This window comes from Chaetura pelagica, unplaced genomic scaffold (assembly GCF_000747805.2).
Source record: "Chaetura pelagica isolate M959 unplaced genomic scaffold, ChaPel_1.0 scaffold420, whole genome shotgun sequence".
NCBI classification, from domain to species: domain Eukaryota; kingdom Metazoa; phylum Chordata; class Aves; order Apodiformes; family Apodidae; genus Chaetura; species Chaetura pelagica.
The window spans coordinates 1,909,065-1,934,356 of NW_009951919.1; the positions used below are offsets into that span (position 1 = coordinate 1,909,065).

At 39.6% G+C, this 25,292-nt stretch overlaps 1 protein-coding gene across 1 annotated transcript in view; it reads left to right on the top strand.

Annotated features, from left to right (window-relative positions):
* The first annotated feature begins 4,144 nt into the window (after positions 1-4,144).
* Positions 4,145-25,292, top strand: part of TRPC7 (transient receptor potential cation channel, subfamily C, member 7) — a 57,898-nt gene continuing 36,750 nt past the window's right edge. The window contains exons 1-2 of the mRNA XM_009995324.1: positions 4,145-4,897; positions 23,854-24,036. Of these exons, the coding sequence (XP_009993626.1) occupies positions 4,145-4,897; positions 23,854-24,036 (936 nt within the window). The remainder of the gene's footprint in view (positions 4,898-23,853; positions 24,037-25,292) is intronic.

Here is a 25,292-nt window from a genome sequence, read left to right on the forward strand (position 1 = left end):
TGCTGCAAGCAGCACTTAGGCCCTGATTTTTTTTGTTTTGCTTTCCCAGAACATTTTCTCTCCAACAACATTGCATACATTGGCATTCTTTCCTAGAAAAACACACTATTTAATTGCAGGGCTTAATGAATTTGATCACTAGCTGTCTCAGTAAAATATGCAAATATGGAGTGATTTCAATGCAAAGCACCTTTAAACAAACATGGTAAGATAAATGAAATCAAGTTGGTTTTGGTTTTTAAGGGGGCACATTACATGCACTCAGTAAATATGATTAGTTCTAAAACTGGCTGCACAAGATTGAAAAGCAGAACAGAAAAAGTGCCAAGTACGGTCATGACATTACAGTAGAGTTCAGTCTCCAAGATCTTCAGCTACTGCAGAGATTACTCTTTGCACTGCACTATCACGACTCAGTGTTCAGGTCAAATGTAATTACAACTTTCTTTTCAGAACAAGAGTTCAATGCTGAGCATTTCTCATTAAATTATTCCAAGTTAAAAGCATATAATTTTAAATTCATCTCCTGTTCTCTATAACAATGACAAAGTACAATACTTGAGATATTGGTCTTCTCTGCTCGTGAGCAAGAGGGGGGTCATAATTCAACTGAGGTAGAGCCCTCTGAATTATGATGCTCTTGCCCTTACCTGAAGGCAGTGAGGATCAACTCTGTGCTGTAGGAAAGTCCCTGCAGAACACTTATTGTAAGACAAATGCTGTATAGTCATTATCTTTTCAGAGAGCAGGTGTACTTTTCTATTTCCTCTTTTTCTGACGCAATTTATGTTGCTAGGAACAGTGTATGAAACCTGTGCCCCCTCTGAGCTGCAGAAAGTGAAATGAAGGTCCTTTTTTTGGCACGTTATGTATACAACAAACTGGAGTGAATTAGCTCTAGGCCAAACTCTAACCTCCTTTCCTGCTCAAAAAACCTCAGAACTGGGCCAATGCTAATATTTTGTGTAGCTTTATGTTTACTTTGGGTATAATTGTAAGGTTATCTGTCCCACCTATCTGGATTCTTATTTAAAGGCAATGACATATTAGGAGATAAAAGATTTCTAAGAGGAAAGAAAAAAAAAAAAAAAAAAAAAAAAAAAAAAAAAAAAAAAAAATAACAAAAAATTTTTCTTAAAAAAAAAAAAAAAAAAAAAAAAAAAAAAAAGAAGCCAGAAAAGTAATACAGTGTAATGTTATTTTTGCTGAAAAATGCATCATTCTAATAATTTCCAGTAATTTACTGAGGAAATCAGTAATTTTTTTGCAAAAAAAAAAAAAAAGACAAAATTACCCAGAATTCTGCTTAGACATCAGGAAAATATCTCATAGATTCCTCACTCCTGGAAATCTTCCATATATCTGAGCTGCTTCCAGTACTGGCCATTAAACATAACAAATGTAAGGTTGCCAAGTATCTTACCATACAACATTTTTAGAACATAATAACAAATGGCTTTTGAACATCAGAAAAGCCCAGTGGAATTTCTCCAGCTTGCAGAAGTGATTGCAATTATCTGCCCTAAAATATGAAGGCATGTGCAATCCTGCCTCACTCATGGGTCATCACTGAGCTACTGGATGTGGATCAGTTTCTCCTTGAGACCAGCAACAGTTGCTTAAGTCATCACCAGCTCATCCTTTTGGTTTGCTAAACACATCAAGTTAACATGCAGGAAATCCCAAGACTGCAAATGTGTGAAGTGCTTTCTGGTACTAGAAGTCCCCATTTAACACGGTGATATCTCAGAAGTGTTTGTTTGCACAGCTCTTACCTGAACTCAGGAAGACTTCAGTGCGGGTTTAAAAATGAAATGCTGTCCTGAATATCTAAGGGCATGGGCTCCAGTTTAGATAAGCACCTTGGCATGTGGTTAAATGCTTCATTTTAAGCACGTTGGTCCTCTTGGCCTCCTTGCTTCTGAGATGAAAGTTAATTGCTGGGGACATTGGGTATGGTTGCAAAAGTTGGACTCCACTGCAATCAGTGGAACTTGTGCTGCTGAATTCAAAGGGGTCCCAGTTTTACCCCAAGAATTTTAGTACTTTAGACACCTCTGTCTCCTTGCTGGTGTTAGATATAGGAATGGTATCTTTTTTTAGCTGTTATTGTTTTTTTCTCATAGAAAAAATCATACAGTCTTGAGAATTTATTTACTTAACCATATCTTCTTCTTTATTGTTATATTTCTTATCTCTGTGTCCTTCTTCAACTTTCAACCACTTTGGAAGGGATTGCTTTTCAGATTCATGTAGCACTTTATCTTAGCAGAGCATGGGATGATATGTTCTGTTTCATTCAGCTTTTACTAAGTCATTATACTGATGTATCAAAGCTTACGGGGAGAGATTTTTATTCATGAACCTCATTTGCAACTTTGTATAGTCACAAAATCACTTTTTTAGGTTTTGGTTTTAGTCTAGTTGCTAAATATTTGCTGTAAAATTTGTTTGAAACTTTTCAGCGGTAGCTTTCTGTTCTAGATTGGTAAAAAACTGAAGTGATAGCTGTATCTATATAGGTTATTTCCATAAAAAACAGCTGCCTGGAGAATGTCTGTGTCCTGGCACTTTAGGTATTTTGAAAGTTTCTGATGCCTTCTCTTTTCCCAGATTTTTGCTAGATCACCTTACTTTTTTCTTCTCCCAAAGAACATGTTGTTGAAGAAAATGTGTTTGGTCCACTTCATCTCCTGGCACCTTTCCCTCTCATCATTCAGACAACACTTTTCAAACTCCAGTAGTATTTTTTTTTTCAGAGCAACACATGAACTTTTCCTTGACTGAAGGTCAAAACTGACTTGGAGAACAGATGGAGCATGGCAAGATGAACCTTTGCCACCCGCTGAGCATCAACACCTGCTTATTTGTTACATCTGCCCATTGCATCTTAGAGGCTCCTGAAAATTTTACTCAAGTGATTTAGGACTGAGTGCAAGTGCTTTTTTGTGAGAGGTGTTATTTGTACCTTTTTAGTCAGGCTGTACATTTTCTGGGCTTAAAATGACAATTATCTCCAGGGACTTAGACTTTGAGAGACTATGATTTTGTTGAGATGCTACTGCAATAAAATGAAAAAAGAGCATCATGGAGATGACATTGAATGCAAAGTATGAATACTTGAAAGAGACAGAGATATTTGGGATATCAGTTCATTTCTTACAAATGGGTTTTTACCCTTTGAGCCCAGTAGCATGTAATATAGTTTTCTTTGAAGGTTCCAGAGAAGGCAAGATGTGACTAGTCTGTCCCCATCCCACCAGCTCCATATGATGGCATTTCAGCCACATAATCGGTGGGAAAACTAATGACCCTTTCTGCCTGCCTTCTGTTTGTGACCCCATACCTGTTCTCTTTCTGCAGTAGCTCTCTGAGAGATGCTTGCTGGGGAGTGATGTGACACTAAAGTAGGAATTATCCCTGTGTTTTTTCAAGACTGGCCTCTGGATTTGGGTACTTGTATTTAGAGCTGCCAACTATACTTCAGTGAGAAAATTAGAGTCATTCATGAAACTGCATTAGATCAGGAAACAGAAAAATGGTAGCATGAAAAAGGCAGTGAGTGAATAGGTGGTTTTCTTGTACCAGCTGAATCTTAGCAGAATATGCACTATATTTATCCTGGTTACTGTGTGTTTAAAATTAGAAATGTGCTTTATGGAGCAGTTTATTCACCTGATCTGAGGTCTATTGAAAAGGGAAGTCTTGCTCACTTTCTTCAGCTTGCCTTGTGCCCTCAAGGATGAAACTCAAGAAGTGTAATTAGAAGAACTGTTATGTTGTGGATCTCATTCCTAAATACTATGGAACGAAGTTCTGAATAATAAAAGTGGAAAACAATGTGTTCACACATTATTCTGGGTTTTTTCCTATTTCTCAAGAGAAGAATATGTATTCCTGTTGAAATCCAGAAGGGTGTAGAAGTCAGAAGAGGAATACACTGTTCAGAAAACTGACTTTTTTTATTCTATGTGTACTAAATTGTTTTAACCAACAGCCCCAGAACACATTGTGCTAGCAAGGTCTGATCATAACAAGATGTTTCTAAGCTTGTTTCAGGTAATGTGAGATTATGAATCTCCAAGAACATAAGCAACCTTCCTTTCTGCTTTCCTGCAGGCTGAGGAGCAGCAGCTGCAGAGCCATGCACCGAAGGCACACCACGCTGCGGGAGAAGGGCCGGCGCCAGGCCATCCGCGGCCCGGCCTACATGTTCAATGAGAAGGGCACCAGCCTTACTCCAGAGGAGGAACGTTTCCTGGACTCTGCAGAATATGGCAACATTCCCGTGGTGCGAAAAATGCTGGAGGAATCCAAAACCTTGAACTTCAATTGCGTCGATTACATGGGACAAAATGCCCTGCAGTTAGCTGTAGGGAATGAGCATCTGGAAGTGACCGAGCTGCTCCTCAAAAAGGAGAACCTTGCCCGAGTTGGAGATGCCCTTTTGTTAGCCATCAGCAAAGGGTACGTGCGCATTGTAGAAGCAATATTGAACCATCCAGCATTTGCACAAGGGCAGAGACTCACGCTCAGCCCCCTGGAGCAGGAACTGAGAGATGACGATTTTTATGCCTACGATGAAGACGGAACTCGGTTCTCCCATGACATCACCCCCATCATACTTGCTGCCCACTGCCAGGAATATGAAATTGTCCACATCTTACTTCTAAAGGGCGCACGGATTGAAAGGCCACATGACTATTTCTGCAAGTGCAATGAATGTATTGAGAAGCAGAGGAAAGATTCCTTCAGCCACTCTCGATCACGAATGAATGCCTACAAAGGATTAGCCAGTGCTGCTTACTTGTCCCTTTCCAGTGAAGACCCTGTCCTCACAGCTTTAGAGCTTAGCAATGAATTGGCCAGACTAGCCAACATTGAAACTGAATTTAAGGTAACTTACCCCTGTGCCTTTTCTCTTGGGCTGAATATATTCAGGATATTGTATGTTGGATCAGGTCTTGGTTTGGCATTTGAGGGGGTGGGAGAGGAAGCAGAAGTTACAAACACTGTTGGATGTGTTGGCTACACACAGATTCAGATCCTTGTGCCTTTTCCAGTTAATAAATATTTGGAGCTGAATATTGCATGCTAGAGCAGAGCCAGCCTTACTCAGTTTCTATGAGATTATTACAAAAATGGAGACTAATTTTTTGTAAGAAAGGTAAGTCTTTTTAATTGAGCCATCTATTATAGAGGCAGAGCTCTGGAGGTTGTTTAATTGAATAAGAAACTAGTACATCTAGTTCTGTTACAATTACAAAAGGTATAAATTAAGCACATTTGTTTCACTGTAAAATAATTTAAATTCCATTGCATCTTAATGGTTTAGTACTGCATCCGTATATGATGAATTTCAAGGAAAAAAGGGGGAAAGAATGATCAAGTGACTGTTAATGCAGTTTATCATTGTGCCAAACATAACAGTGGAACTTGCAGAACTTACAAGTTATTCAAGGTTTCTATTATCATTACGGTTTATAAATGTCCAATGTAATTTGAATTATTTTTCTAAGTTAGTTTCTATGTCATCTCCATGACATAAATAGCATTGTCTCCCTTTCTAAAATAAATTAGTCATAAAACCCCTCATTTTCAGTGGCTCAGTCAGCAACATAAGGCTGTTTTCTGTCTTATGACTATTGTGCAGCTACAATCACGATCAGTGACACTGGGGTAATGAAATAAATGTTGTGAGTAAACTGGGGTAGGATGCCTGCCAGGAATCCATTATTTTTAATTTAGAAAATTATTCAAGTGTTAAAGCATTTGTTTCAGGATTTGTAGCTATACTCTCTGCAATTTAAAATTGACAAGAAAGCACGTTCTCAAGCTATTGCCTTTGCAGCCCTGTAGTGAGTCTCTAATGGGAAGAAATACTCAAAGCACTAAGCTCTTTAGGCAATAAAGTCAGGGCAAAATCTTGCAAAAACTCTTTTTACCCACATAAATCAGAATTGGAAGGACACAACAACTAAAGAGGGAGTGTTTAATTGCACAGTGTTCAGTCCTAGTAAAGCAGTCTCGTTGGGTTCAGTGAATCTGCCTGCTTGAGTTGGAGTTACTCCAGTGTGAAGGTGCTGGGGGCTCCCCCCACATTTAACAACATTCATATCTTATTCATGCTCAGTAGAAAAATGTATATTGTGTGGAGCATGAGCCAACTCAGGGTTGCATGCCTGGCAGTTCTGGTAAGTTTCTTGCTGCAGAAAATGAAAACTACTTCCACCAGGATCCTTCCTTTTGCTCCCAGGGCTGCCCGCCTGGTCTACACTGGCACTGGTGGGTACATGAAAACTCCAGGAGCAAACAAGCAATCAAGTGTTAAATAGCCTCATGGTGTTTGTATCTCCCCAGCACTGACATGGATGGGGCTTAATCAAACTATGAAAATCATTAGAAACTTTGCCCAATTGCTGTCTTTCCAGGAAGACTTTCCCATTTCATGGCTTTGTTGGAAGGGTCTGTGCAACACACAGCTACGTGTGTCAGTGAAGTACAGCAGGAGTACTCACACCACTACTGAGCTTCAAAGTTTCATATTCCTTCAGTATATAAGTGGTTTCAGAAATAAGAAACATCTCAAGATTATAATGTGTCCTCTCAGTAGAAAAAACCTTCTCAGATATATGTATTTATGCAAAAATATTTATTAACATAATCGGTGTGATATAGAATAGGGTATTTATAAAACAGTAGGGCTTTTTTCATAGAACATGACATTCTGAGAATTTACTTCTAGAAAAGAATGCAATTGTTTGAATTGTTTTTAAGAAGCCCACGTATTATGAAAATTTATGAAATCAGAGAAGCTCCAGAGGACTCTTTTTTTTTTTTTTTTTTTCTGCCTTAAAATAATGTTTTCCTGGTCTTTTAAATTTTTATTTTAAAGTTCTGTAGTTAGAAATCATGCCCGGATTTATACAGTTATCAGCTGGGATTATTGCAGAATAGTTATTTACAAGCAATCCTAGCAATACAATTTTCAGGAGGTTCAAAGAGTCCTTGAAACGGAAGGACATGAGTAAGATTTTAATAATGTAGGAGGACAAATAGTAATTAAGGGTTAGATAACCTACCTCTGAAGAAACTCCTAGCATGAGATAATTAAATTAGCACTGCAGTGCCTCTCACCTGCTGCTTGCTGCCCTCAGTCCCTTATGCAATAACACCATTCAGCACAGCAGACTGAGGAGCCAGTGCATGCACCGAGTTTTCAGAGAACATCACACATTTTAGGGCAGTTGTATTTTTGTACAGATACAAAAGGTGAAACAAAACAGCCACCTAAACCACTCTAAAGGAGAAAAGTTGCATTATCCATGGTTGGTCGCAGTTTGAGAGATTCCGATATAGATCGGTAGGTGAAACTGATTTATTAATTCTTTTTTTTGCAGTGGCAGAAGCTGAGTAGATTGGTCTCACCCTGAATTGCTAAGGTTCAGTTGTGCACTGCAGTTCTCAGGAAACATCTTTGCATAAATACCACGCCTCCCAAAGTAGTCTGGGAGTGTCCTGAAGGTGAAAATGGGAGTCTGGACATATGTTAGTTCACACTGCTGGCCTTCAGCAGCTTTTCTGTTGACCGACCCACAGGTCTTTAACAGCCAGAGGAGATGTTCTGGCTGTCAGTCTGGAGCAGATATCCCGCCCTACTGAACTTCCTTCCTCATGTGTTGATTTTGGCTCAAAAGCAAGGTCAAGACAGTCAGCTGCTATGTGGCTTCCCACATGCTGAGAGAGTAATAATAGTGGAGGCTTAGAGAGGGAAGAAAGAGGGAAGATGCCAGAGCTGAGCAATTCTGATGGGTTTACTGAAGCAGATCTTTTCTTAGGGCAAATCAGTACTTTTTCACTGAAGCTTAGATGAGGCCACAGAAGATGAGGATCTGTCCCTGTATTTAGAACAATTGTATGGTTTGGATCAGTGATGCTGTGTCATTATTCCAAGAAAATGTCAGCTTCTGCAGTGCTTATTGATGAGAGGGGGGAAAAAAGTAGGAAAATGTTACATCCCTATAGATACAATTTCATTTTTTTCCTCTTAAATTCTTTAGTGTCAAAACCTTGCAAAAAAAGGTTTCTTTTTTTGCCTACAGTCTGCAGAAGCATGGTCACTAATGGAATCCCATCTTGGAATTTAGGCAAATTATAGCTTTAGACCTCCCAATCAGTTTGTGTATGTCTCATACTGTGTGAAGATATTTTACAGCTAAGTAGAGCTGAGTGTTCAACACAGCTGACTGCAGAAGGAGAAGTTAAGCATCTGAAGATACTGGGCCATGCTCTGAATTTACTCAAATTGAAAAAAAAAATCGTGTATCCTCCCATTCCTTTAAAAGTTGGCAGATCCTGGGCCTGAGTCATAAGCCAAATAACCCTTCTTTAATCTATCAGTATACTCTGGCTGTTGGGCTTGTGCAAGTCAGCTCAGTGTTGCTTCCCATGTGGATAAAGTAGCCAGGATTTGTCCATATGAACAGGTCCTCACACATGAGCCAGGCTGGTGAGACCTGCTCTCCTCTTTGCTCCACAGAAATCAATTTTCCTCATGTCACCTTGGTGTGAAGCCATATGCAGATGTCTTCACAGCTACCAGCTGTCCTCAGCCAGGTGACTCATTTCTAAGACTGGAATATTAAAAGCAGAGTCAACAGAATCATATTTATATGTCCAGCAAACCTCTTAGGAACTACATTTCCAGCACAATCTGCAGAAAATGCCCTTGCAGCTGTCTGTAACAGCAGCATTAGGCTTAACATAACAATACAACTCCTCAAGACGAGTACAATGCCAAACAACAGTTCTGTTTCCTCTTTTTGAAAACTACAACTATGCATTCCTGTTCCTGGTGAGATCCCACTCTGCACTCAGGTCTGTTTTACAGCCTTGCACACTCCCAGATTAGACTACATGCTTGTGCATGCCCAGAGATGTCCTTGTGATGAAGACAACCAGCAGATCCATTTCATTTAACAATCCAGACAAATTAAATTATACAGTTGCAAAGGAGGCTATTAAAAGATCTCACCCACCATAAAGTGGTAAATAAGATCTCGGCTCCTGTTGATTAAAATGTTACTGAAGGCATGATGGAAACCACCACCTGGGAGACGTGTGTAGGACTGTTGTAAATCCTACCAACATTGTCAGTTTTTCTACTACAGCAGAACATGTTTTGTTTCTAAATTATCTGCCTTTTGCTGTCAATTTTCTTTCAACTGTTGTACTTTCTCTAAAAACAACCCTCTGGAATCCAAAAGCAGCCCCTCACTGAGAGCCTGCTCCTGTGGGCAGGTGAGCATCATGCTCAGACTCAGCTGGCTGCAACCCTCTTCATGGGGAGTGGTGGTTTGTGTGGCAGCAAGTGAAGTGTGGAGATGCCTACAGAGATACACCTGCTAGGAAGTGCTTGTTGTTTCTCTGGGGCTGCAGCAATGTAAAACACCTGAGGCTCCAATCCCTAAATCCTGAAAGAGAAGCAAAACATCCCTGGAGACTCAGTGACTAGTGTCTGCTGGAGATGACCTGGCACTCCTGCAGCCCAGCCCTTGCTCCAGTAAGTCAGTCCATTTCTATTTTTTTTTACCTAAAGATCAGTTGTTAACTTCACAGGATGTGTTTGGCCTGAAGAGAAAGGAGAAATGAGCTCATAAGTTTTTTCAGTATTTCTGGCTTTATCTCAGCTAATGAGGAATTAGGACCAGATCCTGCACTTTGAGAATGACACTGCCCCACTGTTGCAAAGCAATAAGTACTGGAATATCTGGTTCCATCTACTGGGAGGTGTCCCTGCCCATATCAGGGGGTTGGAGGTTATCTTGAAGGTCCCTTCTGTTCTATGATTCTAAACTTGGTGAAATTTGGTTTATTGGCAGGATTGTAACTCTTCAAATATAAAATAAATGGGAGATAGTTTATTTTAAAATTCGTAAGAAAATAAGCCTGGGTAACAATATATATAAAGGAGTTATTAAAATATTATAAATATATTATGTATATATTTTAAGGCTTAAGAAAACTTGGAAAGAAGAGTTTTTTACAGAACTCTGCAGTTCTGACTGGTAAACACTTTAGCATGAAAAACATGCTGGAGTTAAACATCATTATTAGACTATTGAAACAAGTGATAAGAAACAGGAAAGGGCAGAAAACATTGGGAAGTAAAAGAGGAGGAAGGGGAACTATTTTTGTGAGAATGAAGGCTAGCAGTGAACTTGGCAAGAGAAAAAAAATCTTGAAACCCATCAGGCTGCAAACCAGTGAGACTGGACTCAGAAATTGTTTCCTTCCCGAACTGAACAAACTCAGACTTGTTTGCTCTCAGTTTTGATAGAGCCTCTGAGACTCAGCTCCCATTAAAATAATAATAATAAATTGTAGTAGGAACTTCCCTAATTACCCATGAACACCCCTGTAAATCAATAACTTAGTTTTTCCACTCTAACTCATTCTTCCTTGACTAATCCTTTTATCCCTTCCTAATCTCTCACCTCAACACACCCTCTGGCAGACAACTTGTTTCTGATATGGTTTGGAGCCCTTTGATGAGTCATATTTATTATTTCAGCAAGCTGGCTGATGGCTTTGAGGTTTATTTTTATTAGCTGGTCTCACTTCAGGTTTTCATGTAATTTTCCAGATTTTTTTCTATTATTTTTTTTTTTCCAGACAGGGCTTGTACTGTTTATAAGGGTGTCTTTCTACTTGTGCAACTTCTTTTTTTTATGCTGTTTCATTTCACTGGGTTTTAGGAAGACAAGACAGAGGGGAATTTCAGAAATCTGACCTGTTAAGCAAGTAAATTTGTGTCCTTAAAATTCTGTTTTTATTTTCTCCTGCACAGTTATCATCAATCTTGCTTCACACTCCTGTTTTGAAAATGAAGCATCACCATTATAAATACTTCTGAGCATACAAATGGTCACTATTCCCAAGAGATTTTCTCTTACTCCTGTATGTGGCTGTGAAGTAACTGCTCCTTCTTCTCCTGCTTTTTTCCCCAAGTAGCTGCTTGAGAGGGAAAACCACCTCTTCCCATTGCAACCCTTTTCCCTGCTCCCTCTTGTGACTTTCATTGCTAAATCTCTCACTGAAAGAACAGGCCACTGGGTTCTTCTGCTTTATCCTAAATTCATGCCTGATGGCTCTGGGCTCTGATCTGGCTGGGCCAGAACTTCCCTTTCAGACCCTTTTAGTGTTGCAATTCCTGTTCTAATTAGCTTTACTGCTTCTCCTGTTGGCTCTGTGCTACTGCAGGACCTTCGGCTTCTCCAAGGGAAGTCCCTGCTGCCTTTGAAGCCATCTCAGTACTCAGAGGCAAAAGCTTGACTGTCTTTCTGGATTTTTAACTAAATATGCATGATTCATGAGAAAGGACAAAAAGTGTACATTGCTTGATGCATTTACACTGCCAACATGAAGTTAAAAGAGTTAATACTTCTGCAGAAGAGGTAAAAACTGCTCTCACTAAAGATACTAATTGATAAACTTTTTAAACTTTAAAAAAAGTTTTTTAGATGTGAACTTTTCCTGCTCAGTCTTTAATAAGAACATTGTTTTTTCTTAGTGACAGGGTTAGAGATGCAGTTTCGTGTTTTTTCAGCCTTAAAAAAAAGAACTGGTTTTCCCTTGTTTTAGTTTCCCTCTCTCACTTAAAAGACCATTTTCTATACTGCCTTGAAAACGTGTGTTCAGAGCTATGATTCTTTTTTTGTTTTCAATTTTCACATTTACAACACGAATTCATATACAAGTACAATCAATCACCCAAGTCACCATACAGGAAAAAATTGAGTCCCAGTGAAGAAGGAAATCTCCCATTATTAAAATTTTAACTTATTGTTGGAACAAATAAGGTGTGATAATCAGAAAGGAAATTAAAATTGATAATGGAAATAGCTTGGGAGAAGGAGAATATATTTAAGCCTTGTACTGAGATTTGTGTTTGGCTCACTGAGTGGGACTCCCTCTGCACATGAGGAACATGTTCTTCATCCTGGTCTTTTTCAGACACAAACTCACTGATAATAGATACTACATTGGATTTGTCCTGAGAGCTAAATTAACTAATTGCAGATTTTTATTATTATTTTTTTGTTTTCTTTGGATGTGTAGCACAGACTGTGGAAAATGGATGTAGAAACCCCTCCTGACCTTAAAGAGAAAAACCCTGCATTTGTCACTCGTGTATTCTCCTCTTATAAATATTTATAAATGAAGAAATATCCTCTGTATTTCGAGAGCCCTTATTGCAAGTGCTCTTTCTCTGTGATTAAATCATTCTTGGCCTGGCACATTGCCCAAACAAAAGGGTTTGAAAATGCTGCATGAGAAGAAAATCTCAAAAGCTTTTCAGGGTGGTTTAGAACTGGTGCCAAGGCTGCGATGCCTGGAGCAGTCTTGAAAAAAATACAAATGTGTATCTGCAAATATGTCTATTTGCAGTAAAGAAGAGCAGTAGAAGTTGTGATTCACAGTGAAGGGTGTAACTCAGCCATCTACAACCCACATTTGCATCTGGGAAAAATAAGACCGTTGTTCATGGAAGTTGTAACTCCAAAGGCAGCACTAACCCCTGAGCAGTCACATAAAATTGGATCCTGGCCACTGCCTATAAGGTCATTTATCCTCATTTATGGATGGTTGAGGGACATTGTTGTTAAAATCTCCCAGGTAACTTTGGTCAAAAAAACCCAAAACAAACCCAAAACTGTAGAACTTGAGGAAATACTTTCTGCAGGAAAATGTTTTCACTTTCCCAGAGGAACAAGCCCATGTCTCTGTGAAAGTGTGGATGGGAAAAATGCTTCTTTCAACAAATTTCAAATTAGAGACAATGCATCAGTGTAAGAAACAGTAATATTTTAATTAATGCCTTAAGACTTTTGCTACCTTCAAATAATTCTTTGGAGGGAACTTTTCAGCATTTGGAGATGGCAAGACAGAGGCAACCCTGGAAATACTTGAATCTCCCAGAGGATGCAGCTGTGATACTCTTGTTTCCTTTTTCCAGTGAGACTTTGAGCAATGCCAGTTGCCCAGCATCAGTGCAAAATTTCTTACCCAGAAAAGCAAAAAAGGGGAAAACCCAGCAATGTTCATGTGTTTGTTCCTTCCCTCACAGAAACATCTGGTATTAAATTTCTGAAGCTGAAGCAATGACACCCCAGTAAACAGGTTGCACCAGGGCTGTCTGTGAGCTTTCTCTCTGTGTTTATGGCTGGTGACTCTTATTCTCCTTCCTCTTGTAACCTGCTGTAGTGATTATATTAAGTCCATTTTTTTCCATATAGTTCTTAAGCCCCGGGTATGATGGAGGAATTTAGAAATTAATTTTTGTTATGTAAGGTGACTTTTATAAATCATTCTGAACCTCCAAGACTTAGTGGTAACTAATTTTACTGAGCCATGATTTTCAGGGATTATATTTGTGTGTGACATCTTACATAGAATAACTTGAAGCACACTGAATATATTGAGACGAATGGGGTTTAGGCTTGAGAGATTTCCTATTAATCAGTTTTGAATAAATACAAGGGGAGAGTAATGTACAGACAGTCTCTGTATATTTTGTAGTCAGGGTGAAGCGTAATAAAACCTGTAGCATGTTAATCAGGAATGTAGAGTGTTTTGACTAAGTAGAAGGAAAAAAAACAACTGACATTTTGAGATAATTTGTTATGTGCATGGAGGGGATGAAGGTAATGTTAAAGTAAGGTTAATGAAGGTAAGGTTAAATAGTTCTATTAAGTTACCATGATAAAAAGGCACATGAAAAAAAGGTTAAGTGAAATTAATTTAATGCCCATGTGTGCTGTGGAGTGATTAGCTGTGAGTCAGTGATTAGCTGATGTGAAGATTGAAGTGGCATTTAGCTTTTGGGAGCTCTTTCCTCGAAAGTGATGCTGTGACACCTTTTCCTCACTCTGTTTCTGCTTCTCAGAGACAAGGAGTTAACAAAATTTGGTTTAGAGATGACTGTTGCTGGGAATGAAGATGATTTGTCTGCATTGTGTTAGACTTCTGGGTGCAAGTACCTCTCCTCAACAACAGCTTTTCTGAATACAGGTGCTTAGAAGGGTGAATCTAGTGGTTATAATGACCCTCACAAACCCAGCAGACAGTCAATGAGTGGTTTAGTGGTTTAAATTTCACAATTTATTTAATCATAAAAACTTAAACTTATCACAATGCTGTTACTTTCACATTTTTTATTTTATAGCAGCTTTAACATGGGAGAAAAGTCTCAGTAGTTTGCAAAATCTTGGCTCATTTGACCATCATGTCATCTCTGGATTTGTTGAAACCATGATTTCACCCTTTGAAAGAAATATGCGCAGAGAAGCTGCTGGACTAACTGGTGGGTCTGATGGGAGGCTGATCACTGCTCATAGGTTCCTCTCTTTGTACAAATGAGGAATATCAGATGGCACCTTGGGTTAGGGTATCAGTACATAGGGTTTCTGCTCTACCACAGCCTTTCCCAGTTATCTGGGCTATCCCACAGAAATTTGCCTTTGCCTCTCCAGTCTCTAAGCAATAAAGAGGAGACAAACTCCTCTGTGCTGCCTCTCACTGCTCTGCTGGTGGCTCAGCCCAGGATCCAGGAGACTTGCTGGTCATGCAGGGAGGTGGAGGATGGACTGCACTGAGCCACAGCCCTCACTGCCACTCTGGAGAACAGCTCTCTGTTCTCTGCCAGATTTTCTGCCAGCTGCTAGTAGCACTGGGATAAATAAAGGGAAGGATTTGGCCAGTTGTCTGTGTTCAGTGAACAGTGACAGGGTGTTTTCTTTCCTTGCTGAGTGTGCAAGATGGAACGAATCCTGGCATTCCAAATGGACTTACCTACTGGTTGGTGGGGCAGAGAAAATTCCTGTTCCCACAGCTGCCTGCTTTGGAAGGAAAGATTTTTGGCTCTTCCCATTCTTGATACTGGATGCTCTACAACCAGTACGGACCTTGTGTGACTTCAGCTTGCCCTTACTAACCCTCTTACCTCATTCATCTTAGAGAGTTTTCTTAGAGCACTTAGTGGTATAAAATTCCACAATTACCTTTCCTCCTTCCCTGGGCAGGAAATGGCTCCAAGAGGGGTTATGCCAAAGGGCAAAGACATTTTTCTGAAAGACAAAATAGAATTATTGATGAAGAGAACAGATGGAAAATGATGCTGTCACTTATTGCAATATCGGTTCAGTACAAGCTTGGTAAGCTTTTTGTTTAATTAGTATCACCAAATGTCCAAGCATTCAGCTAATACCAGCCTTGGTTTTCAGGGAATAGTTAGGAGCTGAGCAGTTTATTATGAGCAAGATGACTGGTTTCCCAAGACTGCTGCTCATTATTCATGTTGGGCAAGGATTTCTGCTGCAACTACAAATGAACATAATTAGGACTATTGCTCTGAATAGAATAATAATACTAGATCAGCAGATGGGAGAGTAGAGTCAGGTACATTCATCCAAGGCACTGTAGGGAATTAATAATGTAATAATGAATGTAAACCAGGTAACACATTCTGAGGATCTCAAGTCCAACATTAAAGAGGAGGCAGATGGGAAGTGATTTAGTTAATCCTCCATTGTGTTGCTAATGGTTGTTATTATAGATACTTATCATGAACTGGTCCTCTTTCTGTCTAGGCATAATATCCACTGGATTGTGGATAAACAGGAAAGGTATACAAACAATTTAACATGGCCATGAAACAGTGCTAGGTACTTGAGTGTCTTTGGTTTTGACATTTACGTGGTCAAAAATGGCCCTTTCCTGGGATATAATCCATGGCAGAGAACTTTACACCAGTGCAGTGTGGAAATAACTCATTGCCAAGTGTGTCATTTCACTGTCACTATCCCAGCTTCAGGTATTGGAATAATTTCAGGACAAAGAAATGTAATTATACACTCTTTTATTTTCATATTTCTGCTTAAGAAAGTTCTTCAGAATCACTTCTAAGTCTGCTTTTCTTAGAGAGAGGATTGACATCCATGAGGTCAAGAGTGCCAGAATGGCATTTTTTCTGAAGTGCTCTGCTGCTGCTTAAGTATTGTGGGGACCACAGTTTCACCCACCCTGGTGCTTGTGACTAGTTTCCCAAGGAGCTGTTGTTGCTGGGCATCAGGAATTGTGACAACTGGGTGTTAGAGATCTGGAAGATATATGGCTATTTTAGTTGCTGATGTAAGTTACCCCATGGCTGCAAGGGAAGCCAGCATTCCCTTGCAGGCTGGATTTAGGAGGAGTCTTTTTCCTGATGTGCAGGTGCAGTTTGTAGCCAAAATTCCCAGGAGAAATGGGACTCAGAGCACATTTGGACATATAAATGAGTTCCTTAAGCAAGCTGAAAGTGCCAAACTTAGCTCAGCTTTGGGGATAAACGTAGATGTGTTAAGCAAATAATTGCTTTAAATTTAAATCAATGTTTTCCTCCCTGTTTCTCCCATCTGGTTTTCAGGAAACATAAGGGTTTCAAGCAACCACACAGTTGAAGGAGAGCAGCTAATGCACTTAGCACAAGGAAACTATCTATTTAGTCTCAAATTGTATTGGAAATGTGGATCTTCCCCTGTGGAGCTTGCAACAGACGGATCAGAGAAGTAATAGATATGAGAAAATGCCAGAGAGAAAAAGTCTGGATGGCATGTGAAATGAGGAGCTGGGCCCAGAGGTAACTTTTGTGCTCTGACACATCTGTCACATCAGAGCTGCAGATTTGCTGCCAGTTGTCTCATGTTTAAGTGCTCTGTTGAAAGCAGAATAGGTGACCAAAAAAAAGCAGTGAACCCCAACACTGCTCCTGCCCTTGTGAAATGCAGCTGGGGTAAAAAAGAAATCCTTTCTGCATGATGGTAAAATAAGTTTGAGATACAGATTTCTCTAATGCAATTTGTGGTTTTAAAAATACAAAAAAAATTGTTTCTCAGTGTCAGTTTCTCAGAGCAAGCAAATATTTGGAAGTCATGAAGAGAGATTGGGAGTCTAGCATGGCAGCAGCAGCAGCTTGACTTTTGCTGCTGGCTTAACAGATCCTAAATGCTTCTTCAGCAAGAAAATGGGCAGAGTATTATTTTGAAATATGTAGTTTGTATTTAATAAAGAGAAGCTGCTGACAGGAGACAGGGTGGCAGAGAGACCTTCACTGCCTGGGTGTATCCCCTGCAGTTGACATGCCAAAGCCTTTAGTTATTCTGCATTGTCTGCCCTCTTTATGTGACAAGCAGGGACTTGAGAGCTTGTCTTCTGAAAATAGTTGTTTCAGTGTAAACTTTCAAATGAGCTTGGGAAAAAAGCCCACCTTTTAATTAACTGAGGAATCAAAAGCACATGACTTATTTGTGAGGTGAGTTTGGAAACCAGCTGAGATGATGTGAAGAGCTACATCACCATCAAATGCTGAAAAGCTGCTCTGCCAACCTTCAAATTTTAAATAGCCTAATTAAAAAAAAAAGTGTAAGCCAACATAGTTTCTGTTCTATGTGTATTTAAATGTCTCTAGAGATTTGGAATAGGATACTAGTTTTGTGCTGAACAGCACTGATGTTCCTGCACACAGGTGTGCTGCAGAGGGGCTCAGTACTGGTCAGGAAGAGAAAGTGACACTGGGGGAAAGGAATGGAGGAGATAGAGTTGTTCTTATGGCAGCTTCTTGGATGTGTATTTAAAAGAAAAGGTTTTATTCTGTTCAAGGTGAGAAGTTAGAATAAGTCAAATGATCCACTAATTTCAGTGAAGAGTTCACATGTACAGGAAACTTAAAATAAGTTTCAAATAGGAAAAAACCTCAATACAAGTAATAAAAAAAGTTGAGAGTGGACTGACTCTGATATTTCTTGTGCTAGGGAATCTAAATCTTTGGCTAAAGAGTCAGGAATTGTCTTCAAGCTGAGTTCTTACCTTTCTCCTAGAATTATGTGAATGGATTCCTGCCTTTATTTCCCCAAATAATCCATCTACTTTAACAAATTGTGGTCAAAAACAACAACAAAAAAAGGAGTGTTTTTGTTTGTTGTTTTTTGCTGCCTTTTTTTTTTTTTTTCAAGGAGATATCAAAGTGAAGTATTTTTAAGTTTCCAATGGGTTTTATTGATGGAAAGAGCCTGCAAAATTTATTCATTGGTTTTGGTCCCACAGAAGCTGTGTTTGTCACAAAACTGAACAATTTCCCAGAAGTAATTATTGGTAGATGTGATAGATACATCACAGCTAGAGGGCAAAAGAGTAGAAACAAAACAGGGAGGTGCAAACCTGTCCCTTCTGCTGCTTTTGACAGTTTCATCTCTAAAGGTCTTTGGACATTTTTGTTGAAGGTGACATATATACCTGGAGCAGTGAAGGATGCTGTAAAAGCACAGTAATAATTTTTAAGGGATATTCTAGCTCCACTCATTAACACCATCTTGGTGAACTTCTTTAATGAGTTGATGTATCTCCCAGTCAATAGGTATAAGGTGAAGTCCAGGTCTGGTGATTGATTTCTTGCTGCTCTGTCCCCTTGTCTCAGAAATCAGCTTCTGTGGTGCACATGAGGAGATGAAGAGCAGCTAGAAAGCTGTCCTGATTTGAGGAGCAAATCAGGCTTAAACCAGTACAAAAGCCTAACCTGCCAAGGAGGAAAAAGGCACTGCAAAAATTTACCTTATGGTAAATCAGTGAGTGCAGCTGAAATCCTTGGAATGATGCAAGGGGTCTTACTTTTCATGGCTCATTGGGAACAACACAATTTTTAGTCCTCAGTCAAGCATACCAGTGTTTCCTGGACTTCTTTGGCCAAAAGTAGTGTCAACACAGACAGCACTGCCTGTTTTGTGCTTGGGCTCTTTCACTGGACACAGCTCCTGATGCCTCCTGCCAGTCCCTCACAGAATTCAAGCTCAGCCTTTACCTGCAGGGGCTGCTGCTCTGCTCCCCCACCCTCTGCAGAGAGGGAACAGTTGCCATGTTTGCCACAGCTCCATTCAGAAAGGTTGGAATTGCTTGGAAAACAACAGACACACACTTCTGAAATGTCAAACCCTTGTCTTTGAACAGATTGCTTATTAAAAAAATAATTTCAAATCTAGTGCACAATGTTACCAGCTTTATTATGCTCACTGGAGGTGAAGAAGTCAAGGTCTGGATCATTGAAAAAATGAAGCAGCGGCATCTATTTCTACCCCCAGACATCCTCAGCACCAGGCACCTGAGCAGTGAATCGATTTAAAGGAGCCCTTGGCTTTATTTTCAGAGACATGCCCACTGAATATGACACAGTACACCCAAAGCTCCAAAAAAATCACTGACGTGCTGCCACTTCAGCAACAAGGGAGCATCAACCCACTGAATGCTGTGTTGTCTGGAAAGTTAAGTGTATGGCTTCAGCCCAGGCTGTGCATGTAGGCATTTTGTCTGGAAACAAAAGGAATGCACTGGGCTGTGTTCAGATGTGTCAGCAGGTATGAGAACACTTGACAGAGATCTCTGGAAAGGATGCTCAGTGCATGATGGTTGCATGAGCAGGATGAGTGCAGGGCCCTTTCTTAGCATCTCCTCTTGCCACCTTCACTCCCTGGGGCCTTGTGCTTTTTTCATTCCTGAGCACATGGCCAGGAACAGACAGAGGGGAAATACCCAGAAGGAATTTTGTCCAACAGCTTCTGAATCAGCTTGTGCATGTTTCGTTGGCAAATATTTATAAGCATTTTGAATATTTGAAATGATGGTTTATTTTAAAAAATCATTTCAAATCTAGTGCACAATGTTACCAGCTTTCTGCCCCCTCCTTTCTCTCATCTTTGTTTTCTTTCTATGAGTGTTTTTGTTTGGGAGAGTTTTCTGTTCCTTTTTACAGAATTACTTTTCTGTTTTATTTCTTTTCTGCTGTTTCTCCTCAAAATGGTAATCTAATCCATGCAGGTTTTCTATCCATGAGCTCTGTGTATGTGCTGTAGATTAAACAAAGAGCCAAGAGCTTCAAGGAAACAAGGACAGGCTCCGTGCAGCACAAATTCACACAGCAAATGTGTTGCTACCCAGAAATGCCAGATTTGCTGCTGAAGACACAGCTCCTGCATCCTTCAGAGAGGAGTAGATTTGTTCCATGAAGTTCATCAGTGAAGGTGCTAAGAGCTGGCAGAAGCTTTCTGGTGCTAAGGTAGCCCTGGTCACAGGTTCTGGATCTTCATGTCTATTAGTACCAGCAAGTCTTGGATTTGTATGGAAACCAGATTCCAGTGGAGCAGATTGATAAAATTGAAGAGAATGAGCCCTTGAGAAATGGTTGTTTTAATATAGAGCTAAAGAGTATATAGCAAATTAGTATATAGCAAATCCTTTTAGTTTCTGAATCTGGACTTCCCCTCCCTGGAAGTGTTCAAGGCCAGCTCGGATGGGGCTTGGAGCAACAAGGTCTACCAGAAGGTGTCCCTGCCCATAACAGCAGGTTGGATCTGGGTGATCTTAAAGGTCCTTTGACACTCAAACCAATCTGTGATTCTATGTGATTCTGAAACATTGACCCTGTTTCAGTTTCTGCTGAAAGTTCTGCCCTGAGGGGTTCTCAGACCTCATCACTATTTGTTGCAGCATCAAGGCCAGACTTCTCCATGGACCATCCCAAATGCACTTGCAATGCTGGCATTTCAGAAGTATGATCCCATGGATGAAGAAGTTCCTTTGCAATCCTTGGCTGTGATTGCTTTTGAAAGAGTTATTTTTTTCATTAACCAGCAAAGATATGTTGCTGCTCTTCCTTTTCCTCATTTTGTTCAGACTGTATCTCTCTGACCTGAAACAGCTCTTTTCTGAAGGAATCTGGGTGGTTTTGCACAGATGTGGAGACATGACAGAGTTCATTTAGAACATAATCAACTGATAATAATAGGGTACTCAGAGAAATTGCAGTGAATGACAAGTATCATCAGCCTTTAGAAAACAGCAAAATTAGGCATTTTTAACTCCACATGCACAACAGTGTTCAAAAAAGCAGGAAATTACTAATTTGGAATCCTTTTATTATGTTCTAGTCTTTAAAAGATGATATTGTAACATTCTCAAGTGTTACCCTCATCATTCTCCCCTCACTGTCTCTGTAGGAAGTAAAATCCTGTTCCACATGTTATTTGGCATAGACTTTCTCCTGTGTACTTAGTTGTATCCTTCATATTCCTCGCTGAGGCTTGACAGTGCTCAGCTTGTTAGGATGAGGCCCCAGCTTCCCTCATGTATGATTTGTGGTTTTCATTAGTGTGAAGATCCATCTGTGCTATAAAACTCATACCCTCAGACTTCTATAATGTGGAAGCTAATTGGAGTATTTGGGAATGTTTGGGTTATTATCATTGCCTGGGTCTGTTTTCATAATGCTGCTGAGAGGACTGAGTTGGATTTGATTTTTTATTTTATTTTTACTGTATCCCTTATACAGCCTCTGTCTTGGGTAGGCTGGGTTGCTGCTTGTGTCTACTTAAAACTTGGAGTAAATAATTTTGAACCGAAAAATCATTCATAGTCTGTGCAAAGATAGAGAACCAGCCAAAACTTAAGGCTTGGAGATATGAATAAAATCAGGTTTGTGAGCTGGGAGCCTGTCATGGACAGCTGGTTTAGAAGCACTTTCCTAGTTGCTACCTAAATTGCTTTCCTTAAAGAAGCAGAAGCAGAAGAGGAAAAGTAATCTAAGCTAATAGATGCTACTAATTGTTCAGATTATGTGGAACAGTAATGCAAGTTACTTAACATGTGCTGCCTAAAAGACAAGCTTTTGAACCTCACAAACAGTTCATAGAGAATGGTATCAAAGCTTAGCAAAGTTCTCACCCTTGTTTTTAAACCTGCTGGGCTAATTATGCTTCTCCATTACCTGTGGCAGCTGAGTGTTTCATTCCCAGCCTTCATCTGTTCTCAGATCCATCTATATTTGCTGCCCTTCACATTTCCTGGTTGATATTTTTGTTTGGGTATCTATTCTCTCAGTGAACAGACAAGCTGTCTATTTATTGAAATTTATCCTGTTTCAGTGGAGATTAAAGCAAATAATTGATCAGAGAGCAGTACTTCAAATCCATGAAGGATGATTTGTTTTTCATTTACATTTCAGCCCTTTACTTGACCCCATATTTCATACTGTTCACTCTGCAAGCTCCATCTCCACAAAATACTTCGGTACTAGATTAAGATTTAGATTCTTATTTTAATGAAGATTTGAGGTTCTTACTCATCTCCATTGATGAATATCCCAATCAGAACATGCCATCTGATTACAGCACTCAAAGAGGAAAAAGAAAACCGAGATTTCAAACTTTTGGTATGTAAGAGGCTGTAACCTTACAAATTTGACCTTGCAGAAGGTCTCACCACTAAAATACAGATTGGTTCCCAGCTCTTCTCCTCAGCCCCTTCTCCTAAACACCTCACAGAAATGACACCTCCCTGTTTCTGTGAGAATGCTCCAAGCCCAGCCCTGAAGGGACTTCTGGTCCCCTGAGACCACTGAACTTTTCTGGACAGAGTGAAACAGCTTTTCCTGGCCCTCAGCATTCAGGACAACACAGTAAGCAAAGCTGGGACACACACACACATTAGAAGCAACCACAAACTTATGACAAAGTAATTAAAACAACTTATTTAAAAAATATTCAATATCATGAGCATCTCAGTTCTGAAGGAGAAAAATGGTCCAAAGAAATTCAGCCACCTCTAACAATGTCATATTTTAGACACTGCTGCTCTGCCCAACTACTGAATATTTGCACAGGGCATTGACAAGGAAGGTTAATATGTTGCCTTGTGTAAATGTTAGAACTAATAATTTGGAAAACATAGGAGAACAAAGCCAGGTTACTCTTATCATTTCATTAAAGCCAGGTTTAATTTTTTTTTTTTTCCTGCTTGCTTAATTAGATAAGCTGCTGATTTTAATTAACTCATCAAACCTAATTTGAAAAGATCTCTCGAGTCAGTATGAGCTTATGTTATGTTTATTATTTCTATTTGTTGCATTGAGTCTTTAATATCACTATTTTTTTTATATATGTATATTAATGGTAGCTTAATTGTGTTCTAAGTTATTGCATTGATTTGGATGGTAGCATTTTGGTCACATTTTAAGGGTCAGCATGTGAAAATCAATCACAATTTAATTTAAGGCACTGAAATTGCTCTTCTAGCCCTCTATCAAGTCAGCTACATCCTATCTCCTTTCTCATATGTGTAATTTCAGTTTGCAAGGTGAAATATTTCATAAGAAATAATGTTTCTGAAGTCCCATTTCCTGGAGAAGTGTTATTACAAAAATTATCCTCTTGTGGGACTGTTTAGCTGAATTGTTAGGTAATGAATCTGAAGCTGAAATTTATATTAGAGCTATAGAATTGGTTTGGACACATCCATGGGTGATGCCACGGTTTGTTGTATCAGAGTGAAACTCCTGGAAAGTAAGTAAAAAAAAAAAAATTATTAGTGAAGAATAAAAATGGCAAAAATTGCTGTAAATTCTGTCCCATTAGCAGGAGCTTTGGACATCTTTTCACATTGCTGGAAGATATGGCACATAGAGATGAGAGGTCAAGGAATTGCTTAAAATCAGAATTTCCCTTCAAATTATTTCTTTGTTGTTCTGTAAAACATTTCATGTTATAATGTAAAATACGTTGCTGGAAAAACATTGCTAATTAATTCTGGTGTAGTTAATGTATATTTGTGAAAAGCCTCCTGGGTGAAACCAAGTGCTTTTGTACTACTCAAGCCAATAGTTTTGCAGGAGTAACCCTGCTCACAGCTCCTCTTTCTTGCTTTTTGGATTGGTTTGTTTGGGTTGAGCTTTCGAGCGCACAATCAGACAACTTGTGTCTCCCTCTTTTCCTGTAGAATGACTATAGGAAGCTATCTATGCAATGCAAGGACTTTGTTGTGGGGGTGTTGGACCTGTGCAGAGACACTGAAGAAGTGGAGGCGATTCTGAACGGGGATGTGAACATACACCTGTGCCCCGAGCACCACCGGCCGAGCCTGAGCAGGATCAAACTTGCCATTAAATACGAGGTGAAAAAGGTAGGTTGGTTCTTTGGGTCCCTGGTGGGCACATCTTCACATCCAAATGATGCTTCCTTGATGGCACCTGGAAAATAATAAATGAAAGATAGACTTCAGAAGGAGCAGGAACTAGAGTGGTTGATGGCATGGTTTGCGTTTTCTCACGTACTTCAGTGTGGAGAAGGGTATTTTCAAGGGATGCATTAGAGCAGGTCTGGCATGTATGTCAAGTGACAGCCATGGATGTGGGCATGGCACAAGGGACTGTCCACAGTGCTTCTTATGCACGTCAGGACTATGAAGGTTTCAGTAGGGACCAAAAGTTGTGACCATACCAAACTGAGGGTCTTTCTTCCTTCACTGTGATTTCCATGAAGGTGAGGGATAAACCAAACTGATGTTGTGGCATTTTTGGACACAGATTATAAAACCAGATAACTCAGTGCAGCTCCTCACTATTCCCCAGCCATCTGTCTTTCCTTCAAACTAAATCTTCTGCTTAGAGAGAGGAAATAGCTGGATTCTGGAGCCTGACTGAAGTCAGCAGAGCGAGTCTCCAGTCCCACCTGTCTGCTTTCAAGTGCTCCCTGAGCACTCAGCTCTGAGTTACAGCTCGATTTAATTTCCACAGCCACTGACAACTGCCACAAATGTCCCCTTTTCTGCAATGTTACAGAAAGAACATACACAAAAAGTAGCCATTTCATCACAGTCAAGACCCTTTACTGTAGTGTGATGGGAAGCGGGATTTAATTTTTTTAAAAAGAATTTTTGTAATATTTATTCTGATTAGATCAAAACCTCAAAAATCAATTTCTGATTAAGTTGGAATTGTGGTAGTTTTGTTGTGTTGCTTTTTTTGTTTGTTTTTTTTAAAGTATGTGAAAGTGGATAAACATGACAAAAAGTTCTAGATTCCACCTTCCACTCTCCTAAAGCTCCAGGTCCATATTCCAAGGGTTCAGATTTCCATAGAATGTACAAATCAGAAGGCAGATGTACATTTAAAGAGAAAGCATGGAGACTGACTGAATTTTACAAGTGTTTTAAACAAACATTTAGCTTTATGGAAGTATGTTCTGTGAATGGAAAATTTGATTCTGGCAAATCCTCAGCCTGGGTGGTCTCAATTAATTGCTCTTACAATATGCATTGATGAAAACTGGGCTCCTGCTAGGGGATTTGGAGAGCATTCCAAATTTACAAGCTAACATCTGCTCTCTCCTTCCCCTCCCAAAGCCACCACCTGCTTCAGTCTGCCTCTTGACTGTGTT